This window comes from Pseudopipra pipra, chromosome 23, assembly GCF_036250125.1.
Source record: "Pseudopipra pipra isolate bDixPip1 chromosome 23, bDixPip1.hap1, whole genome shotgun sequence".
NCBI lineage: Eukaryota > Metazoa > Chordata > Aves > Passeriformes > Pipridae > Pseudopipra > Pseudopipra pipra.
Window position 1 is genome coordinate 5184497 of NC_087571.1, and position 27861 is coordinate 5212357.

A 27861-nucleotide genomic window follows, 5' to 3' on the forward strand; every position below is an offset into this window, starting at 1 on the left:
AAATAGATCAACTGATACCACCAAAACACTGCATTTTGAGTTTTGAATTTCAGTTGTTTCTGCTCTCAAGAGGTTATTAGCAGGGAGAGGGGGAAGGGGTTATCTGACTCCTTTAATGCTGTGTAAGGACTCTGCAAAAAATTCCTTTACAGTTATTTTAGCCTAGATCTGGTGAACATCACTGGGGGAATTCAGAGAACCAAGCAAGTGAAATCCCCACCCTGCTGTCCCAGAGCTGTGACAGACACACAGAGCCTCACCGTAAACTCTGAGTCACTTCCAAAGGCATTTTCATCTCTGGTTTTTGTACAGCAGGACCTGGAGGCACCACAGGGAGAGAGGATGGTGACATGTATTCAGTGTCCTCATCGCTCTCAGACTGCTCCCCAGGAGGCAGTTTTGGTACAGGCAGTGGTCTGGAGGCAGAAGAAACAACATATAAACACCAGAAGAACATTTACATAAATATAACATTTAGATACTCATACATCTAAATACTGTCAAAGTGCCCTTTCAAATCCACAGTGCAGTCATGTTACAGCAATTCTGTCTAAAGCAATAAAGTGGTTTTCAGGACTTCAAGGTCACTGTGCAGAAGGAGGTGACAGTATCATATAAATTCACATCACCCACTTCACATGCAGACCAACTCAAAACTGGATTCATGGAAGAGCTGATGGCAACTGGAGCCTGTTTCCTACTGCCACAGCCAAGGGGAACTAGCACCACTCCCCACAGCTCTCTGGGATCTGATTTCATCTGCTTTCCCCAGACTGTGTGTTTTGAGTCTGTCAGGAACGAAATGAAGGCTGACAGAGTTGTGTCAAATTCTGCCCCTGGCACCAGCACCACTCTGTAAATTATAAAAGAAAACAAGAGACCTGGCAGCTAAGGAGTAGATGGCATTGGCAGACGAGGAGGGTTTAATTTTGGGGTGTTCACACTCTGAGGTTGCTGCTGGACCACTGTTGGAGCTCTGAAAGAGAAGAATTCCAAAGAGGAATCAGAAACACCACAAATACCAGTGCAGCTGCAAAGCCAGTCATTCAGCAAATCCCCTGAGGGAATGAAGCATCTTCCTTTATTCCAAAGCATTTACTTAGAAATCCAGGACTTCTGTGACAGTTTTCCCTCAGTGAGGACACAAGCAGGGACTTTCCTGCAGGAGGAACTTCCTATCTTTTGAGATTCCAATGGCCTTGGCAAATTCAGCTGAAATAGGCCAAAAATGGGGGACAAGAGGAAAAGGATGTAGACAAGCACACACACAGGCAGACAGGGTGGCAACTGTGCAAGTGCAATTTTCCTAGACAATCTGGCTAAAAACGTCCTTGCTTTCTATTTTAGAGAGCTGGAGATATTAAAAGGAAAAATTAAGGAAATGGAATCGAGGAAAGCAAAACTGCCTGCAATTTTTTTTTGAGAACAATAGAGACTCCTCAGCACTGGTAACAGTGCCCAGTGCATTAACAGATCCAAACTAAACTCAGATTTTACTGTGTTCAATCCATCACAGCTATTTTGTGCATGCTTTTCAGGGCTCAAAAACCAGCAGAGTAAATCAGGCTTTTTCAGCACACCAGCTCCCAAAGGAAAGCATTCCCAGCCTTCCAAAACTGAAAGGGGGACAATGATCATGCATCTGAAACTGGCACTTCAGCCTTGCCCCCAAGAGGTACAAAAGCACTTCCCTAAGAAGTGCCCCCTTGCCTGGCATCCACCAGTCCCTTTCCATCTCTCCCCTGGCACAGGATCACAGCGTTCAGCGTGAGCAGAGGGCACCTTGGAAGGCTGATTTTCTCACAGATCACCCCCAGCTCTGCCAGGTCTACTCACCCCTGGGTTGTCCAGGCTGAGGGTGCTCCCGAGCCGGTGGCTGTCAGCCCTGGAGTCCATCTGGGAGGGCAGGGAGAAGGGAAGCGAGTGCCTGTTGGACAGTTCTCTGCCAGCCCAGGGGTCCCCGGGGCTCACGGCCACAGGGGGGGCTTTGGGGATGGGTCTGGATGGCCACAGGTCCCCCTGACGGTTGGAGGGCAGCGGGGGGGGTTTGTCCCCCGGGGTGCAGGGCAGGGGTCTCCTCTGAGGGCGCCCCTCGTTCCCCATGGAATGCGGCCGGTCCGGAGGCGGCGGCGGGGGGAGGTCTCGGAGCGTGGGGGGGATTGGCAGAGGTTTGTCCTTGTGGAGAGCACCAGGGGTGGCCTGCAGGGCACAAAAATGCAAGAGATTGCTTAACACAGGTAGGCCCAGCCATAAAAGATAAACGGGAGGGAGAGTTTTGGTTTGTATTTCTTTTTTATCTGTTTTTACAAGGAGTTATCTCAGGGGATGTGGAGATATGTCCACACCTTCTCCACAGGCTCGAAGAGATAACACAGCAACTATGTGCACTACACCCCAAACAGCCCAGATTCTTTCTCTTGGAGGAGAACAAGAGCTCACAGCAGCATTAGATGGGATTCCAAACAAAGCCTACCAAATCATTAAAAAAGCGATTCAGTTGTGGGTTATTTATACAAGTTAACAGCCAGCAGTCAGCAATGAATATTCTTAAAAATAGATCTTTTCTTCTGCCTGGACTTTCATCATTTCATTACTTCATCCAAACCAGATGAAGAACTGCTGCTGTATCTCAACAAGCAATAAACAAACGCCACCAAGATCATCCTGCTGCCTCCTGCTGATCAAGCACAAAGCCAGTTCACTCCTCCCACCCACCCACATTTAATTCTTTAGTTTTTTATCCGAATAAAATGCTCGATGGAAAAAAATCGTGAAGAAAAGTTCTTTATGCTGCTTCTCCCTGAAAATCAGAGCTGAAAGGGCAAAAGGTGTGTTTGACCTTGGAAGTGGTGCCAGGGCTGGAAGCCCCGGGGGGGTTGGACACTCGCTGCTGCAGGAGATCCAGTCGGGGTGGCACGGGAGGAAGGGCAGCCTGTGGAGCCACGGAGAAGGGAGAGGGAGGACGCTCCACCTGAGACAGGGAAAAATGGGAAAATCAACAGATGACTCGATGCAGCAGAGCTCCTTTCCTCTAGAGAGGCTTTAAATCTCTGTGACTCACACTGGCTGCAATATTGATGACAAATCACTCTGTGATAAACAATTATACTGCTGGTAATGAAGGCAGTGCACAGGACAGGCAGCAAGCCCTGAAAACACACACTTAGCAACACAAGCCAAGCTGTTTGGTTGGAGTAACAAATCTGCCTGAGCAGGAACAAGCTGCTTTTGGACACCAGAGGGCACGAGCTGCTGCAAAACCTGCTGTCACTGTGCAAACTGCCTCAACTACAGTGTCAGGGCTGGTGCAGCAATCACCCCATTTTTGTCCCTAGAAAGGTGTTTTTCCACCTAACAAATCAGAACAGTGCCTCTTCTTCTCTTTATTTTCTCTTTTTACAAGCAAAGTTTGTGCTTTCTAACTTTGAAAAGCTTTACACAGGTTTGGACTCACTAATGCCAACAGAGTACCATCCTACTCCACACCCTGACAGGATGTCTCACCAAGGAAATTGCTTTGCTTCCCCAAGATATGTATAAATAAACTACCCCCAGGAATAGTGTTTAGTACATTACTTCACAGAGTGGAAGATAAAGACAAATAAGACTACAGGTAAACCAGAGCAAAATATTCTTTCTGACCAGAAAACGCAGCTTATTTTAGTTGATTCAACTATTAAAAATTAGCCAAATTCAAACCCACTTCCCTATGCAGTAAAACAGTGCAAGAGCAGCGATGAGATTTTAGGAAAAAGCCACACAGGGATCCCTAAAAAATGTCTGCCTTATACACAGCTCCTGGAGGGAAGCAGCACTAATGGCAGAGGTATCACACCTTTATTATGTACACTTATCAGGCACCACATAAAAAGCTGACAGTCAAATTGACTTCCTCAGCAAAACAGCCTGTCCTCTACCCTGTTTAGTCATCAGGACCTTGGGAAGGCTGTGCCTGCCTGGCTGTGCTCACCACTGGGGAAAACTGGAGGGATTTGTGCTGATCTGGGTGAACTCTGGCTGGTAAATCAAAGGCAGTGTGGCCAACACACAGAGGAGTGTTACAGACCTACACCTGCCATTCCCACAGGTCAGGCCAGCCCTTTTCACCCTTCCAGGGATTCTTTCAATACACCAGAGATCAAAGGATTCCAAGTGTTTTTAATAAAACTGACAGTGTGAACTTAACTCACCAAACTGAACCTAAATCCCTGTTTTCCATAATGAGTAGGATCTTTTCCCTTTATAAGGTTTGATGACTCTCACAGGCACAAATCACTAAAACCACAGGAAACTGGTGGGCAAATGCACTGCCAGACCTTCTGTCACCCACTGCAGGGACCTTACTTTGGTACCAGCCAGCTCCTTCATCATGAAGAGGGAATCATCAGCCTTGTCATCCTCATCATCATCGTAACTGGGGGAGGGAGTTCCCTCTGCCCCTTGCCGGGACAATCCTCCTCCTCCCCTGGGGTCGAAGGGATCCACCACGATGGGCTCCGTGCCCTTGATCTCGCAGCGGCAGAAAGGACAACCCTGGCCCTCTGATTCCTGCAGGGAAGAGAGGGCATCTGTCACAGCACCGTTGGGATGCAGGAATTAAACACGTGGTTAACACACAGTGAGGTTTAAACCTGCTTTTTGGCAGGTACCTTCCAACTGACAGGGAGACAAAGGCAAACTGTGCTACAAATACAGAGTATTTTCTCCCTGAAGAAGAAAAACGGCTTTTTAGCAAGTTCTCACACTTTCTGCCTATTCCAGCAGATCTAAACTGCTTCTGATGCACTGATATTACTGAACTGTGAGCTCCAGTCCTCAGTTCTGCTGTTTTATCTCCACACCTGCAGGAAACTGCCCAGTTTGGAGTGTGAGAGAGCCAGGAGCTTCCCTGAGAGCAGAGGGGATGCCTTACCTGCCACGCCGTGAGGCAGGACGTGCACATCAGGTGGCCACAAGGTTCAATCTTCACGTCCTTGTCGTTCTCAGCACAGATTTTACACAGCTGGAAGGTGGAGCCCATCTCACAGTACAGCTCATATTGTTCCTTAGGGAAAGACAGACAGACACGGGTGATGCCATAAAATAAAAAGAACAGAAATCTGCAAAGATTTTACTATAATTTTATGTATCGAGCTCTGAAGAAAGTGGACTTCAAATTATCTCAGTTTTTCACTTAAGTGTCCCAAGAAAAGCAAGGCTCAAGACATGCTGAATGGCACAAAAGCATCAATACTTGGCAGAACATTCTAAAAATAAACCCTTTAAATATGTCTTTGCCCATCCCTACCATTCAAAGATTTCTGTAATTCCTGTAAAATACAGAGGCCTTAAAAACAAACTTGGGAATGCCAAGTGTGACAGACTTGTGGAAATAGCTAAATGAGGCTAGAAATTGGGAGTTTGATGGGATAGGACATTTTACTCACCTGTGTAACTTTAATGTGGTCCTGAGGTGTGGGCTCACACAGGCCAGTCAAGTCAGGATTCTGATTTCGGCCATCGGGAAATAAATAACTGGAAGCAGTTGGGAAAAAAAAGCTCTCTCTCTATATGTGCATGTACACACATGCATAACTACACACATACAGAAATCAGGGATATTTTGGGGATGGTGAAGGAAAGAAAGGATGAAGGTGAGAAGTGAGGGATGGGAATTCAAGGTATTCTGAATTCAGAAGGTTTTGGAAGAATATGATGATCCAAAAAAAACCCAAATATGTTATTCTTAAAAATAAAAAGAAGTTTGTTGTCCCTCCTGGCAGCAATTTTTATTTTAAACAGGATGTTATGGTCCCAGACTATTCTTCTTAAATCATCCTATATAATATATATATATAATAATAATTGTAATATCAAGAATAAGAAAACTGATGCCATAACATCAGTGGCTGTTGCTCAAATTAAAGGCTTGACTAAAAAGGGATCTATGACAAGGGAAACACTGCTGCACATTTACCACCTGCCACTGCAGAGGGCAGCAAAGACAACTGTGCCAAAATAGCTCAATATACGAATTATTCCACTGGCAGCAATGGGACCACTCCCAATTGAACTGAGGTGTGAATTTTGACAGAGGTACTTACAAGCCTTCCCTGAAGCCATCGATCAGTGCTTGGAAAAGGGGTTTGTTGTGGGGGATGGTCTGCAGGATGTTCCCATCTGCAGTGACGTAGCCGATGGCCCACTGCCCCAGGCGGGTGCAGCTCAGCCGGAAAATGTAACTGAGGAAGGGAAAGAAACTTCAGCTCGCAGCAAACACAAGAGATTCAATGTCAAGCAGGCAGCCTTTGGGCCTGGCTGTCTCCAGACAGCAAATAAAAATCAGGAATAACTTGATGATTTATACCAGCTTTTCTCCACTGACCCCCAGGCAGATCAAAGGGGAACTTTGTAATGTGATATGAGGTGAGAAAAGCATCCAGGTGACATTAAACCCAGAGCAGGACAAGTTAACATCCTTAAAACCATTTGTTTGACGTTAACTTTAAAAAACCCAACAAACACCAAAACCCACAAGCAGACTAGACAAGGTTTCCATTTCTAAAAGCAGCACAGAAGTGACCATATAACCCCCAGAAACGACCCCGTGGCCCTTCCTGCCCAGCCAGGAGTGTCAGCTCAGCAGGGGCAGTGATCAGTGGTGTCAGTAAGAACCATCCAAAACACTGAGCACGAACCTGCCAGGTTTGTGAATGAACTTCTGCAGCCTGGCCTTCACCTCGTCATAGGTCAGGAATGCCATATAACCAGGGTGAGTCACTGCCAGGCTGTTCCAGTTCCTGAGCAAGGACGACCACGGCTGTGGGAGCAACACAGAAAGAGATTAACCACTCACTCCTGAGAGGTGTCAACACACACAACAGCCCTTCATCAAAGGGGTCAGTTCTTCAGTTGTAGGAACAGGCTTCTTACTCCACCATAAATCCAGCAGAGGAACCAAACCATCCATTCCCATGCAGCACTGAGCGTTTGGGTTCTTCTCTTGTTGGTGATAAAACCATTTCTCTTGTTGGTGATAAAACCATCATCTAAGACAGACCTTAATCAAAACTTCTTTAATAAATACTAAGGGAGAAGGCCCTGAGGTCCCAGCTCAGGAACAGCTATCAACTGGGCTGCTTCTGCAGAGACAGTGACTCACTCCTGAGACAGGGATAAAGTCAAGGGTTTAATGAGGTGATGCACAGCACCAGAAACCACGGAGTAGTCTGATCTCCAACACTTCCTAAATGGCCTCAGGACAGTGACCTCTTCTCTTTGTCTCAGTTTCACTGTCTGTAACTTGTGACTGTTCCTCAACCACCCAACCTCACCAGGGTGTGGCAAGGATTGCTGGCTAGTCTGAGATCTGAATAAATAACACACGTGTTAAATATCCCTTAAAATAACACCCCAAAAGTCACAATAACAATTTGAAAGCTCTCAACCTTAAGAAGGACTTGGGTGTGTAAATCTCATCCGATTTTTCTGAATTTTTTAACTTGCCCACAACAAGGTATCAGCACTGCCTAAGAACTTTGCATCTCTTGGAATTTGCAGCAACTCTTGACTTGTTCTCTATGTACAATAGCTGGAAAAAATACTGAATGAGATCAGCTACATTGCAACACCAAACATGGGAATTTTTCATCTAGACATATCTTAATTACAACCCACCCTATCACATGGGAAAAGGCAAGTCAGAGCCAAAGAAGTAAGTGATTGTTCTTCTAAATACCCAATTGTACCATCAGAAGCTGCATTTTTTAATTTAGCACTATTAAAGACTCTGGGTTAGGATTTTACCTCCTATTAATATCACTTCAGTGAGATTTCACCCAACACAGACGTGGCCACAACATCCTGGCTGTGTCAGTTCAAAAGACAGGAAGCCCAAATTTCCATGCTAATGCTCCATCCTGAACAACCTCCCCCCCCATATGGAAAATAAATCTGACAAGGAAGAGAAAGACAAGGGAAGACAAGAGTGATAAACTAAGCTTCCCATTTCCTGGCTTGCAGGAGATGTGTCAGAACTCCAGGCTCAAAGTGACCTTTGAAAGGGAAAACCTGATTCATGGCAGGATACTGGATGTGCAGTATATATTTAGATAATTTTTTTCTTCTACAACCACGAATATCACACACTTTTACTGCAACATGGGATCCTAAGTATTACCAAAGCTGTTTAAGGGATGAAGGGCAAGACAACCAAATCCCATGCAGTATAAACAATGTCATTTTAGTGCATAAAACAGGCTGGAAAAAAAAAAAAGAGTTTAACCTGAAGCACTGAGACAGTTCTTACCTGAAAAAGTCGTGTGAAGATATCAAATTCAAACACTGAAATGTAGTCATTGCAGGTCAGGTCAATGGTTGACTTGAGGGCCATGGCTTCCAGCCCTGAGCTGATGGGATGCACCTCGTGCAGGGCCTGCCGGAAGCTTTTCCAAGGAACGATGGTCCTGGGGAAAACCAACATTGGGATATGTCTGAAAACCACCCCCATGGACACACCTAGACATTCTTTTGGTGAGTATCCAGCTCAGGAGGTTTATTTATTCATGTCACACAAGCACAGATTTCTTGGTGCTGCAGGAAAGCAGCAGCCAAAGGAACTTCAGGCAATTTTCGCTGCACGTGCAAAATTTTGGAGTCAGAAGTCCAGCCCTGCTTCCTCCTTTCCCTTTTCCCACCACAGCATCACTTGATAATAATTTCACAGTGCTGCAGCTGGTAGAGAAGGAGTTAACAGTAGGTCTTATAGCAGAGGTCTAGATGGTTTTAAAAAAAAAAAGAAAAAAAGCTCCAAACAATTCTCTAAAGAAGGATTAACTGGAGAAGTGAGATAATCAGAAGCCAACACAGAGGCTCCTGTTTAAAGGAATATTTTCCTTCTTTTAATATATCAAGTGGAATAGAAACATAGAAAGAAGATGCCTCACTTCAGACAACTCTGTTACTCATGAGTAAATACATTATGGCTTTTTGTTCTGACAGCTACTAATTAAACTCTTTAGGTGAAGTACCTCAGTTCCCTTAGTTTGAAAGCAGTACCAAATCTGTTAATTTTAATCCTCAAATGTTGCTGTGAACACCTCTGTGGTTCATTCAGTCAGTGTTTTATTAGATACAAAAGCTAAAGCTGACATTTCAACAGTTTTCACACAAATCCACACTGCACTTCACTTTCCCCTTCACTCCACCTCATCAAAGCCATTCTGCAAACAGAAGCTCAGGAAAAAAGGTGACCAAGTGCTTGGAAACACTAATTGGAGGGAAGATGAAAAGGAAGGATAACTAATATTTGGGAGCATGGTAACTTTTGGAAGAAGAAAGTAGATTATTTTGCATGGTAACTTTGGGAAGAAGAAAGCAGATTATTTTGCATAGTTTGTGGAGCTTACTTACAAGTTAAGGAATTAAATCAAGGAGAGGAAGATTTAAGCAGAGGGAAACTCTGTGACAGTAAGTGGGAAAAGTGGGGAAAGAGTCATCATTTAAAAACAGACAGGACAAAAATCTGGGAAATGTAATGTGGGAACAACCCCTTATCTCCCCCCAGAGAGGAACCAAAGGTCTCTCCCATTGTTCATTTTAACCTGACAAAGCCCTTCCTCAATGTCAAAACAGAATTCAGAAAAGGACATTGTGCTGTGTGCAAATCATTCCCACATCCATATTTTCAAGCACAGTCAGAAACTTACTTTTCCCCAAAAGCCTTCCTCCAGAATTCTGCAGCATCTGCCTTGGTGATCCGGAACGTGTCTCCCTGGAAGAGGCCACTTGGGAAGATCCCTTTGAGCTCTGCCAGCATGTGGCTGAAGATCAGGGACAGCTTTGTCAGGTTCCTCCTGCAAAGGACCACAAACCCAAACATTTCTTTCAAAAAGGTGCAGTTTCTCACTCTGAACACAGCAGAAACAGTATTTATTGCGGTTCAAGAATGATCCCAGCATGGAAAATTTCTTACTTGGGACCACCTCCCAAGTGTTCCCCCAGCATTCAGAACATCCAACACATGGGACTTATCAGCAGAGTTTGTAAAGACATTTTCCACAATGCCAAACTCTGCATAATGTCTTTAAGGAGGGCAGGTTATTTCCAAGGCAAAAACCCTCCCGTGGAAATACAGTCACCAAAAATGTGCAGAGCCAGTATTCAGACCTCACCCTGTTAAGTATTGAAGACAAAAACCCATCAGACTCTCTTGGGTTTGAAAATAAAACTACTACTGCCTTGGACCACCACTGTCTTGGGCAAAATAAAACTACCTGCCCAAAATAAAACTACTTGCCCAAAATAAAACTACTACTGTCTTTGCTGCCCAGCAAATTTGGGTACCATCAGCCAAGCACATGATTTCTGACCCTGAACAAGTGCACAGTTTAAACAAAACACTGAACACTGCAGGAAGCCAAGGAATATTCCCCTGTCCACTTGTTTATCCCTGCTGCCCAAGAGCCTTCTGGTTTAGCTGAGCTTCAGGAAGTGTCTGCACTCAGCTCAGCACATCAGTTCACCAGAGAAGTTAAGAGCTTCCTGAGGCTTAAGGATGGCTAAACAAAGGGTTTCACACACACACACATGGAAGGGCTCTGTTTCCAAAAACATTTCTGACAGCTGAACGGTTTGAATTCTCAAGGTTATCGTAATTTTTTACAAATATTCAGCCATAGCTGTAGGCAAATAACAGGCAAAACACAGGAAGTGAACATAAAGAGCAGCAAATTGCAGAACACTTTATGTCAGTTACAAGCTTTTACAGCAACTTGGTTACCAAGCCTGTGCTAAAAGCACAAATATTTACTTTCCTTTATTTTAACAAGTTACATATTTGTAAATTTATACAGACCAAATAAATGCCTGCAACTCGAGTGAACATTTTTACTGGCACAGCGAAGTTTACTGATGATTGTAGTTTATTTTTAGTAACATCAGAACTGTCCTTATCTCCACTGCTTCAACTGAAGTGAGTGTGCTCCCAGAAAAGGGTGATATGTTCAAAGGAGAGAAGAGATTCCCAAATATTTTCAGCCACAGATTTCCATGTTTCTTACAGACCGTGATGGCCTTTTTTTCAAACTTTTAGCTAACAGGGTAATCAACACAAATGCTGTCACCAAGAGCTGCACCAGAGCTGTGCCAAGCACAGTTTGGGAAGCACTAAATCCCAGTGCTGGGAATTCAAACACCTGGTATGACATGCACTGCTGAAAATGGTACCCAGGGACCACAGGCCACAGCAGTCAGCTCTTCTCAGAGTGTGCAACCAGCTGAAGGCAACACCTGTGCCAGCTTCAGAGAAGTTTCTGTTCAGTGGGTATGCCCAAAGGCAGAGCAGGGCTGAGGTGGGATTTCACAGCCCTCAGGGCTTTCCCACGTGCAGGCAAAGCACTCAGATCGTTATTGTCAGAGTTAATGAATCAAGTGAAAGCTTAAAAAGCCAAATGTTTTTCCACTGTGTACAGTAAGCAGCTATTTTACTGAGGAGCACCTGCAGTTCCAGCATGGAGGCATTAGTCCTTTGGCACCCAAAGTTAACTGAGAATTGGTTCTGTAACAACCCCAGAGCCTGCTGAGCTGCAGTTAATGCCTGTAAAATCCTGCTGCCTTAACAGGTCCCAGAGATTTGGGGAACCAAAACCAGCATGAAGCAAGAGGGTTCCTTTGGTTCCCCCGTGCTGGCTCCCCAAGCTGTGGGCTGAGCAGGACTGTTCCTCCATCCTCCCTCCTCTGCTGGGCTTCTGCTACTTCCTTCCTGCTCTGGGACTGGCTTTGCTCCACACATCCCTGTGGAACAGGAGAGGTCGAGCAGACACTTCCATGTGCCCCCCAAGGCCAGCCCCAGCTGGGCTTTCTGCTGCTGCTGCCTCCCCCTGACCCAGAGGGAATTTTTCTTCCCCATCTTCCTGGATTTTTCCACCACATAGCCTCAGTGTTGCAAAACTACTGAGGGCAGAGGATGGTTTAATCAGCGTTGTCTCCCTCATTTCAATTAATTCACATTACAAAGCCCCACAGCACCTAATGTGCTTCGTGACTAAATGCCTTTTCACCTCAAGGCCATGTTAATGTGGCACTGCCATTTCTGCCACTGCCAGCTACCATTTTTTCTCATTTCCTTCCAGTATTTCTCACCCCCTTCACAGCCAAGCAGCTGCCACGGGATAATTTTGTTCCTCCTGATTTAGTCACAATATTGTGCTCACTTGCCATAATTTGACGTGCACATACTGCTGTGTCTGTGGAGGAATGCTACAAACAGGGCTGTGCAGAGGAATTCAGAGCTGGAACACAAGACAACCAACCTCAAAACGCTTCCCTTCTCTGTAATTAAAGTGCTTATTTCTTATTCTTACACACTTACGTTGAGGTGACAGGGTCAGCTCCCACTAGAGGTAAGTGCAAGCTTCAGTATTTATGAAAAAACAAACCACAAACCCAAAAACCACAGTTTTTTTTCCTATAACTACAACTTACAATTTTCTAGTGTGAAGATTCAAGAGCTAGAAAAAAAAAGGAGTTCAAAAACCCACCCCAACAGTTCTTAACGACTCTGCAACAAGCAAAATGCACCTCTGGAAACCACAAAGGTGTGGGGTTCTCACATCACACGTGTTTTTCAGATGAACTGTGCACCAGGGCACGAGCAGCTCAACCCCATTTCAGCAGATGGTTTGATGTGCCTGGTTTAAAAAAAAAATAACTCTGTCTCCTATCACACTCCCACATCAGCAACAAGTTCTCTGCGTGTTCCTCGTGTTCAGACAAACCTCCAGTTAATGCTTATAAACACCCAGTGGAAATTGAGGTGATCCCAAGATGTCTTTTGTGACTCTGAGGCAGTTTCAGTGTCCTCCACACGCAGCAATCAGATTTAAAAATAGAAACAGCGGAACTACTTTCAACAAAACTTGCAACACAGGAAGTGAATGAAATTCCACTTAACTATTACTGGCTCAACAGAAGGCACTTTGCAGAGCTCTGCTCTGTAACACTCACAGGATTGCCTCAGGACAACTGAGAGAGCAGGCTGACTTCAAATTAATTGCCTGTACTACAGAATTTGAGACCATCAGCTAATTCCTTTCAGTGCCTTGGATATTACAGGACAGAAAGCTCTGGGTATTACAGGGCAGAAATATCACACAAATACACATTTCCTCACTCCCTTCTGAATCCTGACCTTTTTCAGCTAACATATACATATTTAAACACCTTGAGGTCTGTGAGCAGGGCTTGGCAACGAGTTCAAAGTGTCACAGAAACCACCCCAAAAACTGGCACACCCGTATTTTTATGCAAGTGGCTGTGACTGATCTGAAGCAGAAAGGACAAGAGGCCACTGTGCTGACCAGGAGGACCAAACCTACTGACCTTTAAAGGATCTGGACTTGTTATTCTAGGCACAAATATTTTTAACAAGCTACATTTCTTTCAGTGTTAAGAAGCTAAAAAAAAAAAAAATCCACTTTTGAAATTTAAATATTATAGAAAACTCTTTAAAGAGAAGAATACATTTGCTATGATTAATGGTCTTTAAAAAGTTCAACATAGAGGATTGATAAGATAAAGGATAAACCTCTCAGGTAACAGATTAATTCTTTTATTAATTCTTTTACCAAATTCAAGGGACTACACAGCAAACTTACTGTTCAGGACACTCCTCATTATACTTATATTTGGGCTCTCTGCACTGGGATCAAAATTTACACTTCAGGGGCTATTTGCTACAGTTAAAGAGAAAAACAGAGCACAAAAGCCCTGTTTCCAAATCAAGGAAGACTCCAAATCTCAAGCTTAACCTTCAGCCACTTCAAAACTGTGCTGGGTATCAGGGGGGAATGGCCTTAAACTGATGGAGGGCAGGCTCAGATCAGATATTAAGAAGCTGAAATCCAAAAACACAAATCCAAAAGGCATCTCAGCCCTTAACACACAAGCCAAACACCCAAGAGACACGATTCAGTTGCCAAGTAGCAGCAACAGATTTTTGCCAACATCAAAAAAAAAAAAATCTATCCACATTTCAAATGATAATCACTACAAGCTAACTAATGTGCTTGCAATTCCACCCACAGCAGCAAGTCCACAGAGTTAGTCTTCCATAAAACTCTACAATTTTATAGGCTCTGAGAGCAAAGAAGAATAAAAACCTTACTTCCCTATTATGCAATAATCTGAAAGCTTACATTTGTCCATAAATTGATTTTCAAGGCTAGACAGAAAGAAAACTGTAATAAATGCAAGCTTAGATCCAATTATGCTAAGTGTTACTTAAGTTCCAAAACTATCACCTAAACTGCAATTTAAAGCCAAATTAAAAAGAAATAATTCACATTCCTCTCTCCAACAACATTTACATGATAATGAATTTCTTCTTGGGTAATAAGCAGTTAGTTAGTGTTCATATGCTGGAGCCTGGCAAGGAAACCTTTCTTGTGGGCAGCTTTGGAGCCTGTTCTTTTCTTTAAGATGTTCTAATTTAAATGCAGATGTAGACTTCACACTAGTGGGTTTTGTTTAAAAAAAAAGTCTTGCTGTATTAGAAGGAAGTGGCAGAAAGAGGACTCGCAGGCACCATTTGAGTCCCACATTTCACACTGTATCTCCTCTTCCCTGGGCAGGAATGTGTGCAAGAGCCCTAAAATATGAGATTAGAGCACCAACCCCCCCTCCCCAAGAGACTTTTTCTGGTTCATGTTTTAGCACAAGTGTTTTCCAACTTTTTCCTCTTTGAATTCCAACCTTTTTTTTTTTTTTTTCTTTCTTCCCCAAGTCATTCTTCATGCACTTCCTTCCCCTTCAGAGATATGTATGGTCATTTCCAGCAGACATTAAATACTGGTGGCTTTTTCCTGTGCAAATTAGTAAGTCTTTGGAGCTGGAGAAGCAAATTAAATCCTGCTGAGCCAGCATCCCGTAAGGCTGTTGTCAAAAGAACAACAATTAAACATGGAGCAGCTCCCCAAAGCTTGATTTCACCTCCCTGTTCTATGGAAAGGGTTTATGATATTCCCTGACCCCTCTACAGACACGATTGTTTTGTTAACTGGGTTTGTTAACAGTTTGCTTCCCAAAGCTGAACCAGAAAAATAACTTGTGCTATTCCTTAAACACCCAGTTCACATCCTGAGTAATTCTTTCTCCTCAGCCCTCCACCTCCCATAACTGTGTTCTGATATGGAAACATTTGAGTGGTTGGATTTTACATAGAAAATAAACTCTCTGAATTTTCCCCCCTTAATAGGCTGGTTTAAAATAATTAGAATATTTGATTCTTTGGTGAAAAACAGACTCTTCAGCCTAATTCATCCTTTCCCAGGTCACAGACAATCCCACTGATCAACAAGCAATTTTTCAGCGCTGCCATGCCAGGTATAATCCATTTACACAACTGCAAAACCACTGGTGCAATAAGTAATTTATGTAGTGGGGGAAGCTGACGAATGGCAGCTCCTCTGTGCAAGCAAGAGGGCTGAGAAATAAAAGCTTTCTGCAACAGAAAGGAAAAAAAATAGTCCAAGGCAACCACTGAGCCTCCAAATGAAAGCGAAATCGAGAGCTCAGGCATGGTCAGAGCAGTGGGATCAGCATGGATGGCACTGCCAAGCAATGGAACCATCACACTGCAGAGAAAAAATACATATGTTTAACCAGATTTTTGTTATTACCACCAGTTAAAAAGTAAACTCAAGAAACTCATCATATTTACAGGTTCAGAGTCATTGGAGTATTTACCACTGGATAAAAAAGGAACCACAGCTCTGGAAATATGTATAGCCCCAAGAATTCCTGCTAATTACTGCACTCAGCCAACCAACTATTGGATGGCTTGCCTTTACATGGGACAAAATATCCAAAATTATTAACTCTGGAAATGCTATTTGATTCCAAGACCAAAGCCTGCAGGTGCTACTGGCAGCTGTCAAAACTCAGAGGAGCAACACAGTTATCTCCACAAAAATCCACTCACAAGTCACCAAGTCCAATCCGATCCACTTGCTAAAATTCAGTATTTAAACAGTAACTAGGAGCTGCTACTTGTACTTATTAGTCAGGAAGTGCACACACACGGAGCTTTAAAAGCACCCTCAGCAGCATTAATTTTTAAACAGATATGGAAGTGAGCTAAAGCAGAATTTAAACAGCATCTTGAAAGCTCTCCTAATAAAACAAGAGAGTTCTCTTCACAAAAATCGCAGCAGGAGCTCACTCGAGAGAGGAACAACTATGGTTAATTTATATATACACAGAAAAAAACCCCTCTACATCAAACCCACAGCTCTCCAGAGCCAGAAAAGCCACTGCAGAGCTAAGAAAAGAAAGGAAGGCATTGAGTGTTCCAGTGCTGGCCGGGTGGTGTTACCACAGAGGAGGTGACACGGGACAGCCACGTTCATCTGAACAGCCCAAACCTGGAGGGAGGAACTCCCCCGCTTTTGGGAGCACAGCCAGGGCTCCCAGCAGCCTGGACAAACCCTGCTCACAGCACTTAGAATCAGAGAATCAGCTGGGTTGGAAGGGACCTCCCAGATCATCAAGTCCAACCCTTGATCCAACCCCGCCGTGGTTCCCAGCCCATGGCACTGATGCCACATCCAGTCTGTCCTTAAACACCTCCAGGGATGGAGAATCCACCCCTTCCCTGGGCAGCCCATTCCAATGGCTGAGCACCCTCTCTGCAAAGAAATTCTTTCTAATATCCAACCTAAACCTCCCCTGGCACAGCTGAAGACCCAGCCCTCTTGCCTGGGAAAAGAGACCAACCTCCCCCTGGCTCCCCCCTCCTGTCAGGAGTTGCAGAGAGTGAGGAGGTCTCCCCTGAGCCTCCTCTTCTCCAGGCTGAGCCCCCCCAGCTCCCTCAGCCTCTCCTCACAGCACTTGTGCTCCAGTCCCTTCCCCAGCCTCGCTGCTCTCCTCTGGCCCTGCTCCAGCCCCTCCATGTCCTTCCTGAGCTGAGGGCCCAGAGCTGGACACAGCACTCCAGGGGTGGCCTCACCAGCGCTGAGTCCAGGGGCAGAATCACTCCCCTGGCCCTGTTGGCCACCCTGTTCCTGAGCCAGGCCAGGATCCATTGGCCTTCTTGGCCACCTGGGCACACTCTGGCTCCTGTTCAGCTTCCTGTCAATCCAACCCCCCAGGTCCCTCTCTGCCTGGCTGCTCTCCAGCCCCTCTGTCCCCAGCCTGTAGCACTGCTCTTTTCTGCTCCTCTGCTGCAGCCTGGGAGGAGAACAAACCCCTCCGTGCCTTCTCTTTTCAAACCCACCTCGAAACGCTCAGGACATGACTTATTTTGTACTTCTGCATTTGAAAGCCCAAGGAACGTCCTTATTTATGCTCCTTCACGTGCCCTAAACACAAGCACAACACTGCACCAAACATCTTGCAGCTCTTCACTCAGAAAGCAGCACCAGCACCTCCAAGACCTGGTGAATCTCCCCAGCTCTGCTCCAATTCTGCCTCACAGCACACTGGAGAACCCCTAAAAATGTCTGCTCTTTGTGTATTTACCTCTCAGTTTGGAAATAATAAGAATAGAGGGCTGATGCTCAAGTGATGAAGACAATTCTGGTCTTAAAATCTAAGAGAGGCTTCATTTTTCATGACTGGTCTGTTTGCTGGGAGCAAACACCTGCACAGCTTCCACACTGCTTATGCAAATGTCAAAACAGTGCATTTGCTCTGCATCAAGAGACGTTTGGGGGAGGAAAATAAGAGCACACACAACAGGAGGCAAAATGAATGCTAAGTCTGGAAGGCAGGAAGAAAGAAGCTTCAAGAACAACAGGGAAAAAAGGGTCACAAAAAGTTAAGACAACGTGATCATTAGATTTTAAAGTCCTCTTCTCAAAACTCTGCAGACTAACAGCCATAAACTTGCACGAAATCAAGAGAAAATCACATTTTTTACATATACAATATATACACACACAGATATATACACACTGACATGAGTTCATTCCCCATGAATACCAGATTCAGGTTATATTTGTTTGCTTTGCAGACTCCTGACAATCCTCCCACACTTGGAATATTTGAATTCATTAATTCTTACAAAAATTAGTGTTTTTCTTCCACTCCTAGCAAGGTGAGAAAATTTAAGTTTCTTCACCTCAAATCATTATATACATTTTAAATCTATAAGTGTAGTTATAGAAAAAATGAATGTAACTCAATTTCAGATATAACAAATAGCACTAAAGTGATCAGGTTCCATGAGCTCATCCAACCAGGAAAGTCTGACACTGGAAGTGCAGCATTTAACAAAATCCCCCAAACCCAAAAGGCCCATTCTTTGTGCAAATCTCTTTTGGACTGGTACACAGCTCATATGCACTGACTGCTGTAACCTCCTTCTTTTCCATGACAAATGAAAGAACTGAGAAAGTTCCCATGCTCCTGAGCAGGAAAAGGCTCTCTGGCATTACCGATTTAGGACAAAACAGCAACTGCTGCTTCCTGGGCTGACTGGAGGAGCAAAGGAAGATGCAGTGAGAGCAATCAGGATGTGATGCTGTTTTTATGCCTGTGTTTACAAGTCTCACCACAGTTCCTTCCCTGGTAAGCTGTTTACTCATAAATGGGACAATTAGCAATCCCCCAGGGACTCCCATCCCTGCTGTGAGAACACCAGCCCACACTGCAATCCTCTGTCTGACTTCACATCTGTCAATCTGCATTTCCCTCCCTCCCTTTACTCAATTAGTCGGAATACAAACCAACCAGGATGATAAACTCTCTGGAATTGTTTCTCTCTGCTTCTCTTTGGAACTGGAGGTGAGGTTTTGGCTTTGGGACTGACACAGCCATCATTTACCCATCAGATGTTCCAGATTCATGACAGGCAGATCACAATACACACACACAGAGGCAGCAACAACCCAGAAAGAAACTTTTCATTTCTTAATTCATTCTTCCACACAGTGGGTAACAATTCAAACAGCATTAGCAATGCCTTCTGGAGACACTATCAGGCTTTGCTTGGAGCTCAACATGACAGAATATGCTACACAGAGTTCAATATTAAACCAGAAACATGTGCCAGCACTTCTCCCCCCTCCAGTAATTCAAGCAAGCAGTTGCCAGGGCGTTAACCACATTCTCCCCAGGGCAATTATGTTCAGCCACTGGGTGGTTTTTACTCTTTTTTTCCACCTTTTTTTTTTTTAATTCAGCATCTACTTCAATTCAGCATCTACTTCAAAATCCTGAAATGAGTTTAGAGTTACAAATGTACGCCTTGTATATCTCTGTCTGTCAGACCTGCTGCCAACAGCCACACAAATGTGTAAGGTTAACCTTCTCCAGAGCTTTATCCTAATCTTAAATCATCTCTTCTTTCCGTAATGCTGGATGAAGAAACACTTTTTCTACAGTGCAGTGCTCATTAAATTCAAATGTTTTTGTTCAAGAGAGCCTTATATTCAGATGCAACTGCAGTTTCTACTTCCACCTATCCTTTCCAGTAAGTGCTGTTCACCTTGAAGACGTCCCTTGATCTCAGCTCTGCCTTTGTACAAAAGGAAAGACGAGGTGACAAGTGATCTCCCTTAAATATGAAGCATCCAACCTATTTAGTTTCTACAAGGAATTTTTGGAACCGTTTCTCTGCATTACCTAGGCTGGGAGTTCTCCTCATACATCCTTTCCTTCCCTTCCTTGAAGAGGCTGATGGTCTGCTTGGTTTTCTTCATCAGGTTCTCCATGAACACCCGGAAATACTCGTTCTCCCCCAGGGTCTCCATCTTGCCCTCGTAGCGGGACAGGATGGTCCTCAGGTGCTGGTAGGTGTCAGGCAGCAGGTCCAGGATGTAGGGTGGGCTGTTCTTCAGGGCCAGCTTGGGGTTCTGACACAAACGCACCACCTGTGCTCAGGGGAGAAAACACCCTTTTGAAATCAAGTGATCAGGAGCTTAAACACAGTTCAGCGTCAAAAGTCTGAAATGTTCGCCCTCAAACCGCGTTTCTTGGTCAAGTCCAGACAGAATCACGGAATCATTTGGGTTGGAAAAGACCCCCAAGACCACCCAGGTCAACTTGTGACCCATCAGCCCCTTGTCCCCCAGCCCAGAGCACTGAGTGCCACGGCCAGTCGTTCCTTGGACACCTCCAGGGATGGGGACTCCCCCACCTCCCTGGGCAGCCCCTGCCAATGTTTGACAACTCCTTCCTGAAGAAATTCCTCCTGATGTCCAACCTGACCCTCCCTTGGCACAAATTGAGCCCGTTTCCTCTCATCCTGTCCCTTGTTCTCTGGGAGCAGAGCCCAGTTTCCCCCTGGCTACAACCTCCTTTCAGGTAGTTTTAGAGGGTGATAAGGTCTCCCCTGAGCCTCCTTTTCTCCAGGCTATTTTCTCCAGACAGTCAGCCCAGCCACCATAGAAGACTCCAATTTCTGGACTGAAGAGCCTCTGGACTGATGAAACTCATGACAATAAATTTCTGTGGCAGGGGAGGATAAAGGAAGCCACTTCACCCCCTGTCACAGCCCAAATTTTCCATTGCCTAAACTGAGAGAATAATAGGGACAGTTGATGGCAAAGCAGCAAACTGAAAAGTTAAGCAGTGCACTTTCAGTTGTAAAAAGGGCTGAAATTAGAGTTGTGAGGTCAGTTTTAGATCAAGCTTATAAGAACCAGCAGCTGGGATAGTTTTAGTGGCTAACACTTCTATGTTCTGTGATTCACAGTAAACTTGGGAGGAAGCACAGCCCAAATTGTAGTTACAGTTTCCTATTCTTTGCTATAATGAATGTTAAACAGGTCTAAACTCAGGACACTGCCAGGTATGAGGGAATTGCAGGTATCAAACAACACAAAACTGAAGTGCAGCGGATAGGAAAAGGCAAAAGAATAATTTAACATCCTTTTGCAGCACATCATTTCCACAAAACCTTGTGAAACCTTCAAGAGGAATTGAGCAGTTCCCTACAGCGGATATTTAAATACCTACTTCACTTAAACACTGATGGTAAACAGAGTCAGTTCTTCTGAAGCAGCATTTCTGCATTTAACTGTGTGTGCAAAAAGCAACCTGGTGAAGTGACATCTCCAATTCTACCTGACTTGCAGCAGTGCCCCTAACAAGAGCTGACTGAGAAAGGTTCCATTTCAGCCCAGAGAAAGGCACACAGTGTACCAAAAGCTCCAACAGGAAAAAAATCAAACTGCCACTGAAAAAAATCACACGCCTAAAAAAGCCTCTGCAAGAATACATGGGGGAAAAAACAAAGCACCAAACTTTCCCCTCCATTTTGCAGAGGCTGCCAAGGATTAGGAGGTCTAGATAAGGAGATGGATGGCCAGACAGCTGACTGAGTCAATTGATGCTGATGCCTCAACTGCTGCTTCCTTGGAGCCTGTGAACATTGTACAATGAACCATATCAACAAATTGAGTCAACACATTTGTCCCCTGGAAAAAAAAAAAAGTAGTTTCACTCTGCAGCATGATTAGGTTCTAAATATGCTCCTCAGGCACAGCTGAGTTGTGCTCTGGGGTAGCAAAACCTTTTTCTTCAGCAGAAATTGTTTATCCCACAGTGGGTTTAAAACCTTAACAAACACAGTCAGCTCTTAGGAGGAAGCCACATTAAGCAAGCAAACAAGTCAGAGTATGCACTTCCCTCAGCCATCTGAGAGAGCAACTTGGCTGCTACCCTTTGAAAATACCCAGCTCTGGAAGCAGCAAACCCGCTGTACTTCAGTCATGTAACGGGCTTTGATACCAATCAGAACAGTTTCCCCACAGCAGAAGCAAGTTCTGCAAACTGCTCCTTCTCAGAGCCCCCAGCAAACACTTCCCGAGAAGGGACTCGCAAAGATCCCTCCGACAGTTAACAGAAAGGTCGAAACTGCTGCTATTTTATTATCAAATCAGCTTCTTTATTTACCAAGCAGAGCAGAATTAGCTAAGATAAGCAGCTGAACAACGCTGCACGACTGGGAACTGCTGCCTCTTGAGCAAACTTGGTGGTTTTATAACACAACAGCACCAAAAGCAGTCGCGTTGTGCTTCTTTCTCTACGTGTGCACTTGCAGCATCGTGACAGAGCCCAAAGGAATGTTCCCAGCCCTGGGAACAGCTGCCCCTCAGCAGCCACCCAGCCTTCCACAGGGACCAGCAACGTGGAAGGAAATGGAGCAAAAAGCAGCAAATATTTTCTACTAGGTGTGATGGCAGCAAAGAGAAGCAATCCCTGCTTTTAAATTATCAGCCCAACGCATCCAAGTTTGCCTGGCTTATGCTTTGTTCTCTCAGGAACAAGCCTTTTGGGGTTTTCAGACGTGCCAATAAAGCACTGCAAGCTTAGCATTAACATTCTAAGAGGTGTAGCCTTTTCAAACCCTAAAATTGAAATTATCCGCTCAATTTTCCAAACTCGAGAGCAGAAAATAATCAAAAAAAACCCCAACAGTTTCCCCAACTCAGTTTTGAAGAAAGAATCTTCAAAACAGGAGGAAAAACAATCTCATCTAGGTCTTGGAGGCCTGGAATTGAATGTTTCCCTTCAAGAACCTGCAGCTTGCCTTGACTGATTCCTGGAATTGAGTCCCAGGCCTGACAAGCATCCAGGTGCTGCTGTCCCAGGTAAGATTTTCCCTTCCAGGCAGCTCTGAAAATTCATTTTTCCCTTCTTTTAACAGCTGAATGACCGACTTTACTGAAATCACACCTCACTTCAGCTTAAGCCAACAGCAAAACAGAACCTACTCAAACATCTCTTATCTCCTGCTGAATTTGTGTCTGGCCTCTCTTCCACTTCCAGTGAAGGTGACCTGCAGTGGCACTTCTCTATAGCAGTTCTAGGAACTGAATGGCATCAGAAAGCTGTTTAGAGAAGCTTTATCTCAGAGTTCCTCTTCCTCCTCCGTGTATTCTGTCATTCCTCTGCTCCCTCCCTTCCACCTCATGACTAACCCACCTATCCCTCAAATTCCACCCACAGCAACCAACTCCAGTGGGCTGCACTTAATCACTGCTCTGCAGAGAAGGGCATAAATACCACCTCATTCAGCTGAAGGTGAACATCCACAGGGATGGAAAGGGCTATTTTATGTCCACGGGGCCACGTGGAGCTGTGGGAGGAATGGTTAGCGCTGAGAAAAAAAATCAGGGCTTCAAATGAAAGAATCTGAAAGACATAAAATACGTCAGGCAGCTTATGGAGAACATTACAGGGGAAATATTTGGACAAGAATCAACTTGCATAGGAAATTCATCAGTCACATCCCAGAGCAGAGATGCACAAATGCTTTGACAACCCCAGCTAATTATGCAGGCTGACAAACGAGGCCGTGAGTGCAGTGTACACACACAGACACAGCACGCAGCTCTGCGAGGCACAAACATCATCTATTAAACATGCACACCAGGGGGGTTTGATACCTGCACCTGTAATTCCAGAAATCTAACCCATTTGCAACACCTTCCATTCACTTAGCCCTTCTCACCACGAGCTTTACTGGGAATTTGCTACCCCACTAAAAAGAGTTTGAATTCAGAGGTGTTCTCCTGAGCGTGCCTGAGTACAGCTGGGGTCTAACTGAAATCTGAAAGGCTTTCCACAGCCAAATCTTTCCTCCTGTACAAATCACACTGAACAACTAACTCTTTAAGACTTTAAGCCTCCATCTAAGGGCTTTTGCAGGCTGCCTACGAGTAAAACTGGAGTCAGTGCACGTTTAAAAGAGGTTGGTTTAACTTGTGACAAATACAGCAGCAGCCTTTTCTGTCAGTGGAGAGGGGACAACAACAACAAAGCTCTGAAGCCGTGAAATATCCCCCCCAAAATCCCACTGCCCTTCAAAATGCCAAGGCAATCAGCTGGTTTTTTTCAGGCCCACCTTTTCCTCTGAACAGGTTATGAGGTCAAAGACAGGCTGACATTCATACCCATATATTCTGTATATGAAGATGTGCATTCTCACAAGTTGCACGTGCAAGTTAAACCTATTCAGGACCCTGTTTCCATGCTCAAACTCCCTTTCCCACATTAGCACTTGTGCTTGCCCTCAATGGCACTTTCTCAAAAGGCTTTTTTTCCTCATCCCAGTCTCGCTGTAGGTGATCAAAGCTCATCACAGGCACAGCAAGGCACAACCATAAACCCTGTCTTTTGTGGAGCCAGCCAACACAAAGTGATCTCTTGGCATGAATATAATTTAATACAGCCTTTAAAGAAGTCATTTGCTCTGCCTGCTTTTAGCACTTACTGCAGGAGGCTCAGACACTGCATGGATAAACAATGCAGGGAGAAGAGAGGGAAAGGAGGAAATGCATAAGCCTGCAGGGCAACTGGATGAGGGATCCCATCAGCCCTGCCTGCTGGGAAGAAGGTGGCCAGGTGACACTCCTCAAGGACTGTGGGTGAGCCTTACTCTGAACCCAGTGCCATAAAACACACTGCAACGTGTCAAGCCCAGCCTTGATCTCAGGGCTGCACAGCAACATCAGAGGATCAGCCAAAATCCTGCAAAAAATGTCACATTTTTGTTTCGTGCCCACTTCTGTGCACCCACACTCACTCACTGGGCCATTCCCTGACATCTCCCCAGGGTTTCCTAAAACACTGGATTTACCAGTACACCTAGCCAGGCCAGGGAACCAAATGCCACATCCCCTCACACCACCAGGCCAAAAGGTCTGGTGTCCTGCCCCCGGCAACAGCCACTTCCTGGCGTTTTAAAAGGAGGAGGAGGAGGGGAGAGGCTTAATGACCCCAGAGAGCTGTGCCCCTCCTAAAGGTGTGGGACTGGAAAGAAAGGCCTTTCCCATTCCCACACCCCAAGTTGTTCGTTGTTTATATTACATTTCATGCTCCTTTTGTCTGTGTAACTACGTGTATTTACTGTAGAGGGTTTATTTCATGTTTTACTTCCCAGTTTTAAGGGAAAGGTTTTGCCCTGAGCTCAGCAACGTGTCCCTGTCCATTCAGAAAAGAACAGCCTGACTTGCCCCAAAGCAGGTGCTCAGCTCCACCACCCAGGCTCTGTCACAGGCCCAGGCTCACCTTCCAACCAGCAAATCCCGGGATTTCTCCCTTGTGCAGTTACACACAGGCAGGACCTGCTGCTGACACCACCTGCAGCTCCCCACCAGGTCCTACCCATTCCCAGCACCACCAGTGCCCAGCCCAGCACCTACAGGATTATCATGGGATACCCTGAGGTGGAAAAGACCCATGAGGAGCACCCAGTCCAACCCCTGGCCCTGCACAGGACACCCCAACAATCCCACCCTGTGCCTGAGATCGCTGTCCAAACACTCCTGGAGCTCTGGCAGCCCCGGGGAAGCACAAACCCCAGATCCCCTTGAGCAGGTCTGCATCCCCGAACCCAAATCACCCTCTCTTCCTCCAACCTGTTCCCCCCACAGCCCACCCCTTGCAGAGCTGCTGATCTCCTTCCCACCTTGGCATCCCACTCCCATCCTGCCTCTGGGATGTCCTCCACTCCTCACCTCTCCATCAGCTCCCACGTGGAATCATGGAATGGTTTGGCTTGGAAGGGACCCTAAAGCTCATCTCTACCCTCTGCCATGGGCAGAGGCACCTTCCACTAGACCAGGTTGCTCCAAACCAAGTCCAGCCTGGTTTTAAACACTTCCAGGGATGGGGCAGCCACAACTTCTCTGGGAAAGCCATTCCAGGGCCTCTCCACCCTCGCAGTGAGGAATTTCTTCCCAATACCCCGTTTAATCTCCTCTCTGTCAGTGCGAGCCACTCCCTGTGTCCTGTCACCCCATGCTCCCTACATCCTTCCCCCCCCAAGCGCTGCACCCCACTCTGTGCCCGCACACCTCTGACCCCCCAGATCTCTCCTCCCAGCCCCAAACCCCTCTCTCCCCGGACTCCAGGCTCATCCCAGACCCCCGAGCCCCAGCTTTACCCCACGCCACCTCACCCCCCTCCCACCTTATCCATGAGCTTCCAGCACTTCTCCACCATCTTCTTGTCCACGGCGCCGGGCTGGTGCGGCCCGAGGTGGTGGTGGTGCGGCTGGAACGCGTCCTTCATCAGCCCGATCAGCCCGCCGGGGCCTTTCTTCAGCGGCGCCGACATGGGGGACACCCGCACCCGGCCCCCCGTGCCGGGGGGGCCCGTCCGGCACGGCGGCCGCGGCCCTGCAGGGGCCGGTGCGGAGGGCGCTGGGGCCGGGCCGGGCCGGGCAGGGCGGCGGCGGCGGCCGTGGGCGGTGGCGGCGCCCGGTTCCCGCCGAGGCCCCGCCCTCCTCCCCGCCGCCGATTGGCCGATCTCCCCCCCGCGCGCCCGGGAACGCCCCCCGGGCTGGGGAGGAGCGGGCGGTGATTGGTTGGGAAAAAAAGAGCATGCGCACTGCGGCGGGGTGAGGGCGGCGCGGCCGCCATGGTTGGTGAGGGCGGGGCGGGGCGGGGCGCGGTCGCCATGGCAACGCGGGGGCCGCGCCGGTCCCGCTGCCCCCCCCGGGATGGAGCTTTCGCATCCCTTCCCTTCCCGGTTGCGAAACAGGGGCGCTTCCCCTTTCTCCAGAGGCCGCCTTCCCTTTTCTAAGAACGCGCCCGGACGCGGGGAAGAGGGATGTGCCCGGGGGGGGCGGGAGCGGGACCAGCCGCGGGGAGCTGAACCGGCATCCCCATGGGATGGGATGGGATGGGATGGGATGGGATGGGATGGGATGGGATGGGATGGGATGGGATGGGATGGGATGGGATGGGATGGGATGGGATGGGATGAGATGGGAACAGGGCCAGAGGAAAGCAGAGCCCACCAGGGGCTGCATCGCTGTCACCGGCATCCCCATGGGATGGGACGGGACGGGACGGGACGGGATAGGATGGGATGGGATGGGATGGGACGGGATGGGAACAGGGGCAGGGGAAGGCAGAGCCCACACGGGGATGCGTCCCTGACATCAGCATCCCACAGGAGCAGGAGCAGGGCACTGAGAGCAACAAGAGGAACAGGGAGAGAAAAGAGGACCAGGGAGAGAAAAGGGGACCAGGGAGAGAAAAGGGATGAGTGAGAGAAAAGGGGACCAGGGAGTGAAAAGGGGAGCGGGAAGTGGGTTTGTCAGAGCTCTCAACACCAAACTCTCAAAAAATTACAACACAGGCTCAAAAGCTGGTTCAGTTCTGTTTCTTTGCTGCCTTCAGATCCTCTTTTCATCTCCTCTTCCAGGCACAAGGGCTCATCCTCTGTGAAAAACCTGCTGCGGTTGGTGCCGTGCGGCCTCAGCCTCACCACGGGGGCTGAGAGAGGGGAAGGGGCCAAGGGAAACAGCAAGTGCTGCAGTTTGGGGAGCACAGGCACCCTAAACTCAGGCCTGGAGCTTGGGCATACAACAAGGGAGCCTGGCATGGATCGGTTATAAAACCCTCTGTCTTTTATTTCATTGCCTTTGGTAAAGCTCGGTAAAATATTTCTGGGACAGGCAACTCCTTGTCTGGCTTTAATTACCTGGGCAAATTTTCCTAAGGATTATATTGACCTCAAATATGTCAACGTTTGTTGAGGCCGTGTTCCTGAGGCTTTTCCCATTAGGTGCTAATGGATTCTGGCTAATAGTCAAGCCGGATTGACCACCAGCGGGTGCCCTGGCCAGCTCCAGGATACCACAAGTACCTGGGGAAGAGAGCTGGGGAGGGTAACACCAGCTTTGTTAGAGCCAAATTACAAAAATCACCATGGCTCCGAGCCAAAGAGATCAGGGAACATGCTTGAGCAATTGCATTCCTGACTATCTCCTTCTCTGGGCATGATTCACTTCCAAGTCAGGGCCGTGAGACTTCAAGCAAAGGTTGCTTTTGCTTGGGATTATTCTCCTGTTGGGAGGGTGGAGCTGGGCAGATGCAGGGACCCCACACCTTGGTGCTGCTGGGGGCAGCCAGCCAAGTTCAT

At 46.6% G+C, this 27861-nt stretch overlaps 1 protein-coding gene across 1 annotated transcript in view; it reads right to left on the reverse strand.

Moving 5' to 3' along the window:
* CBL (Cbl proto-oncogene) overlaps positions 1-26159 on the reverse strand; it is a 30106-nt gene extending 3947 nt beyond the window's left edge. Inside the window, exons 1-13 of the mRNA XM_064634600.1 lie at positions 25900-26159; positions 19603-19850; positions 9687-9833; positions 8288-8444; positions 6678-6799; positions 6084-6221; positions 5427-5514; positions 4913-5044; positions 4345-4548; positions 2840-2971; positions 1837-2199; positions 882-976; positions 261-416 (exon numbers count right to left, since the gene is read on the reverse strand). Of these exons, the coding sequence (XP_064490670.1) occupies positions 261-416; positions 882-976; positions 1837-2199; positions 2840-2971; positions 4345-4548; positions 4913-5044; positions 5427-5514; positions 6084-6221; positions 6678-6799; positions 8288-8444; positions 9687-9833; positions 19603-19850; positions 25900-26046 (2129 nt within the window). The 5' untranslated portion in view covers positions 26047-26159. The remainder of the gene's footprint in view (positions 1-260; positions 417-881; positions 977-1836; positions 2200-2839; positions 2972-4344; positions 4549-4912; positions 5045-5426; positions 5515-6083; positions 6222-6677; positions 6800-8287; positions 8445-9686; positions 9834-19602; positions 19851-25899) is intronic.
* Positions 26160-27861: the final 1702 nt, after the last annotated feature.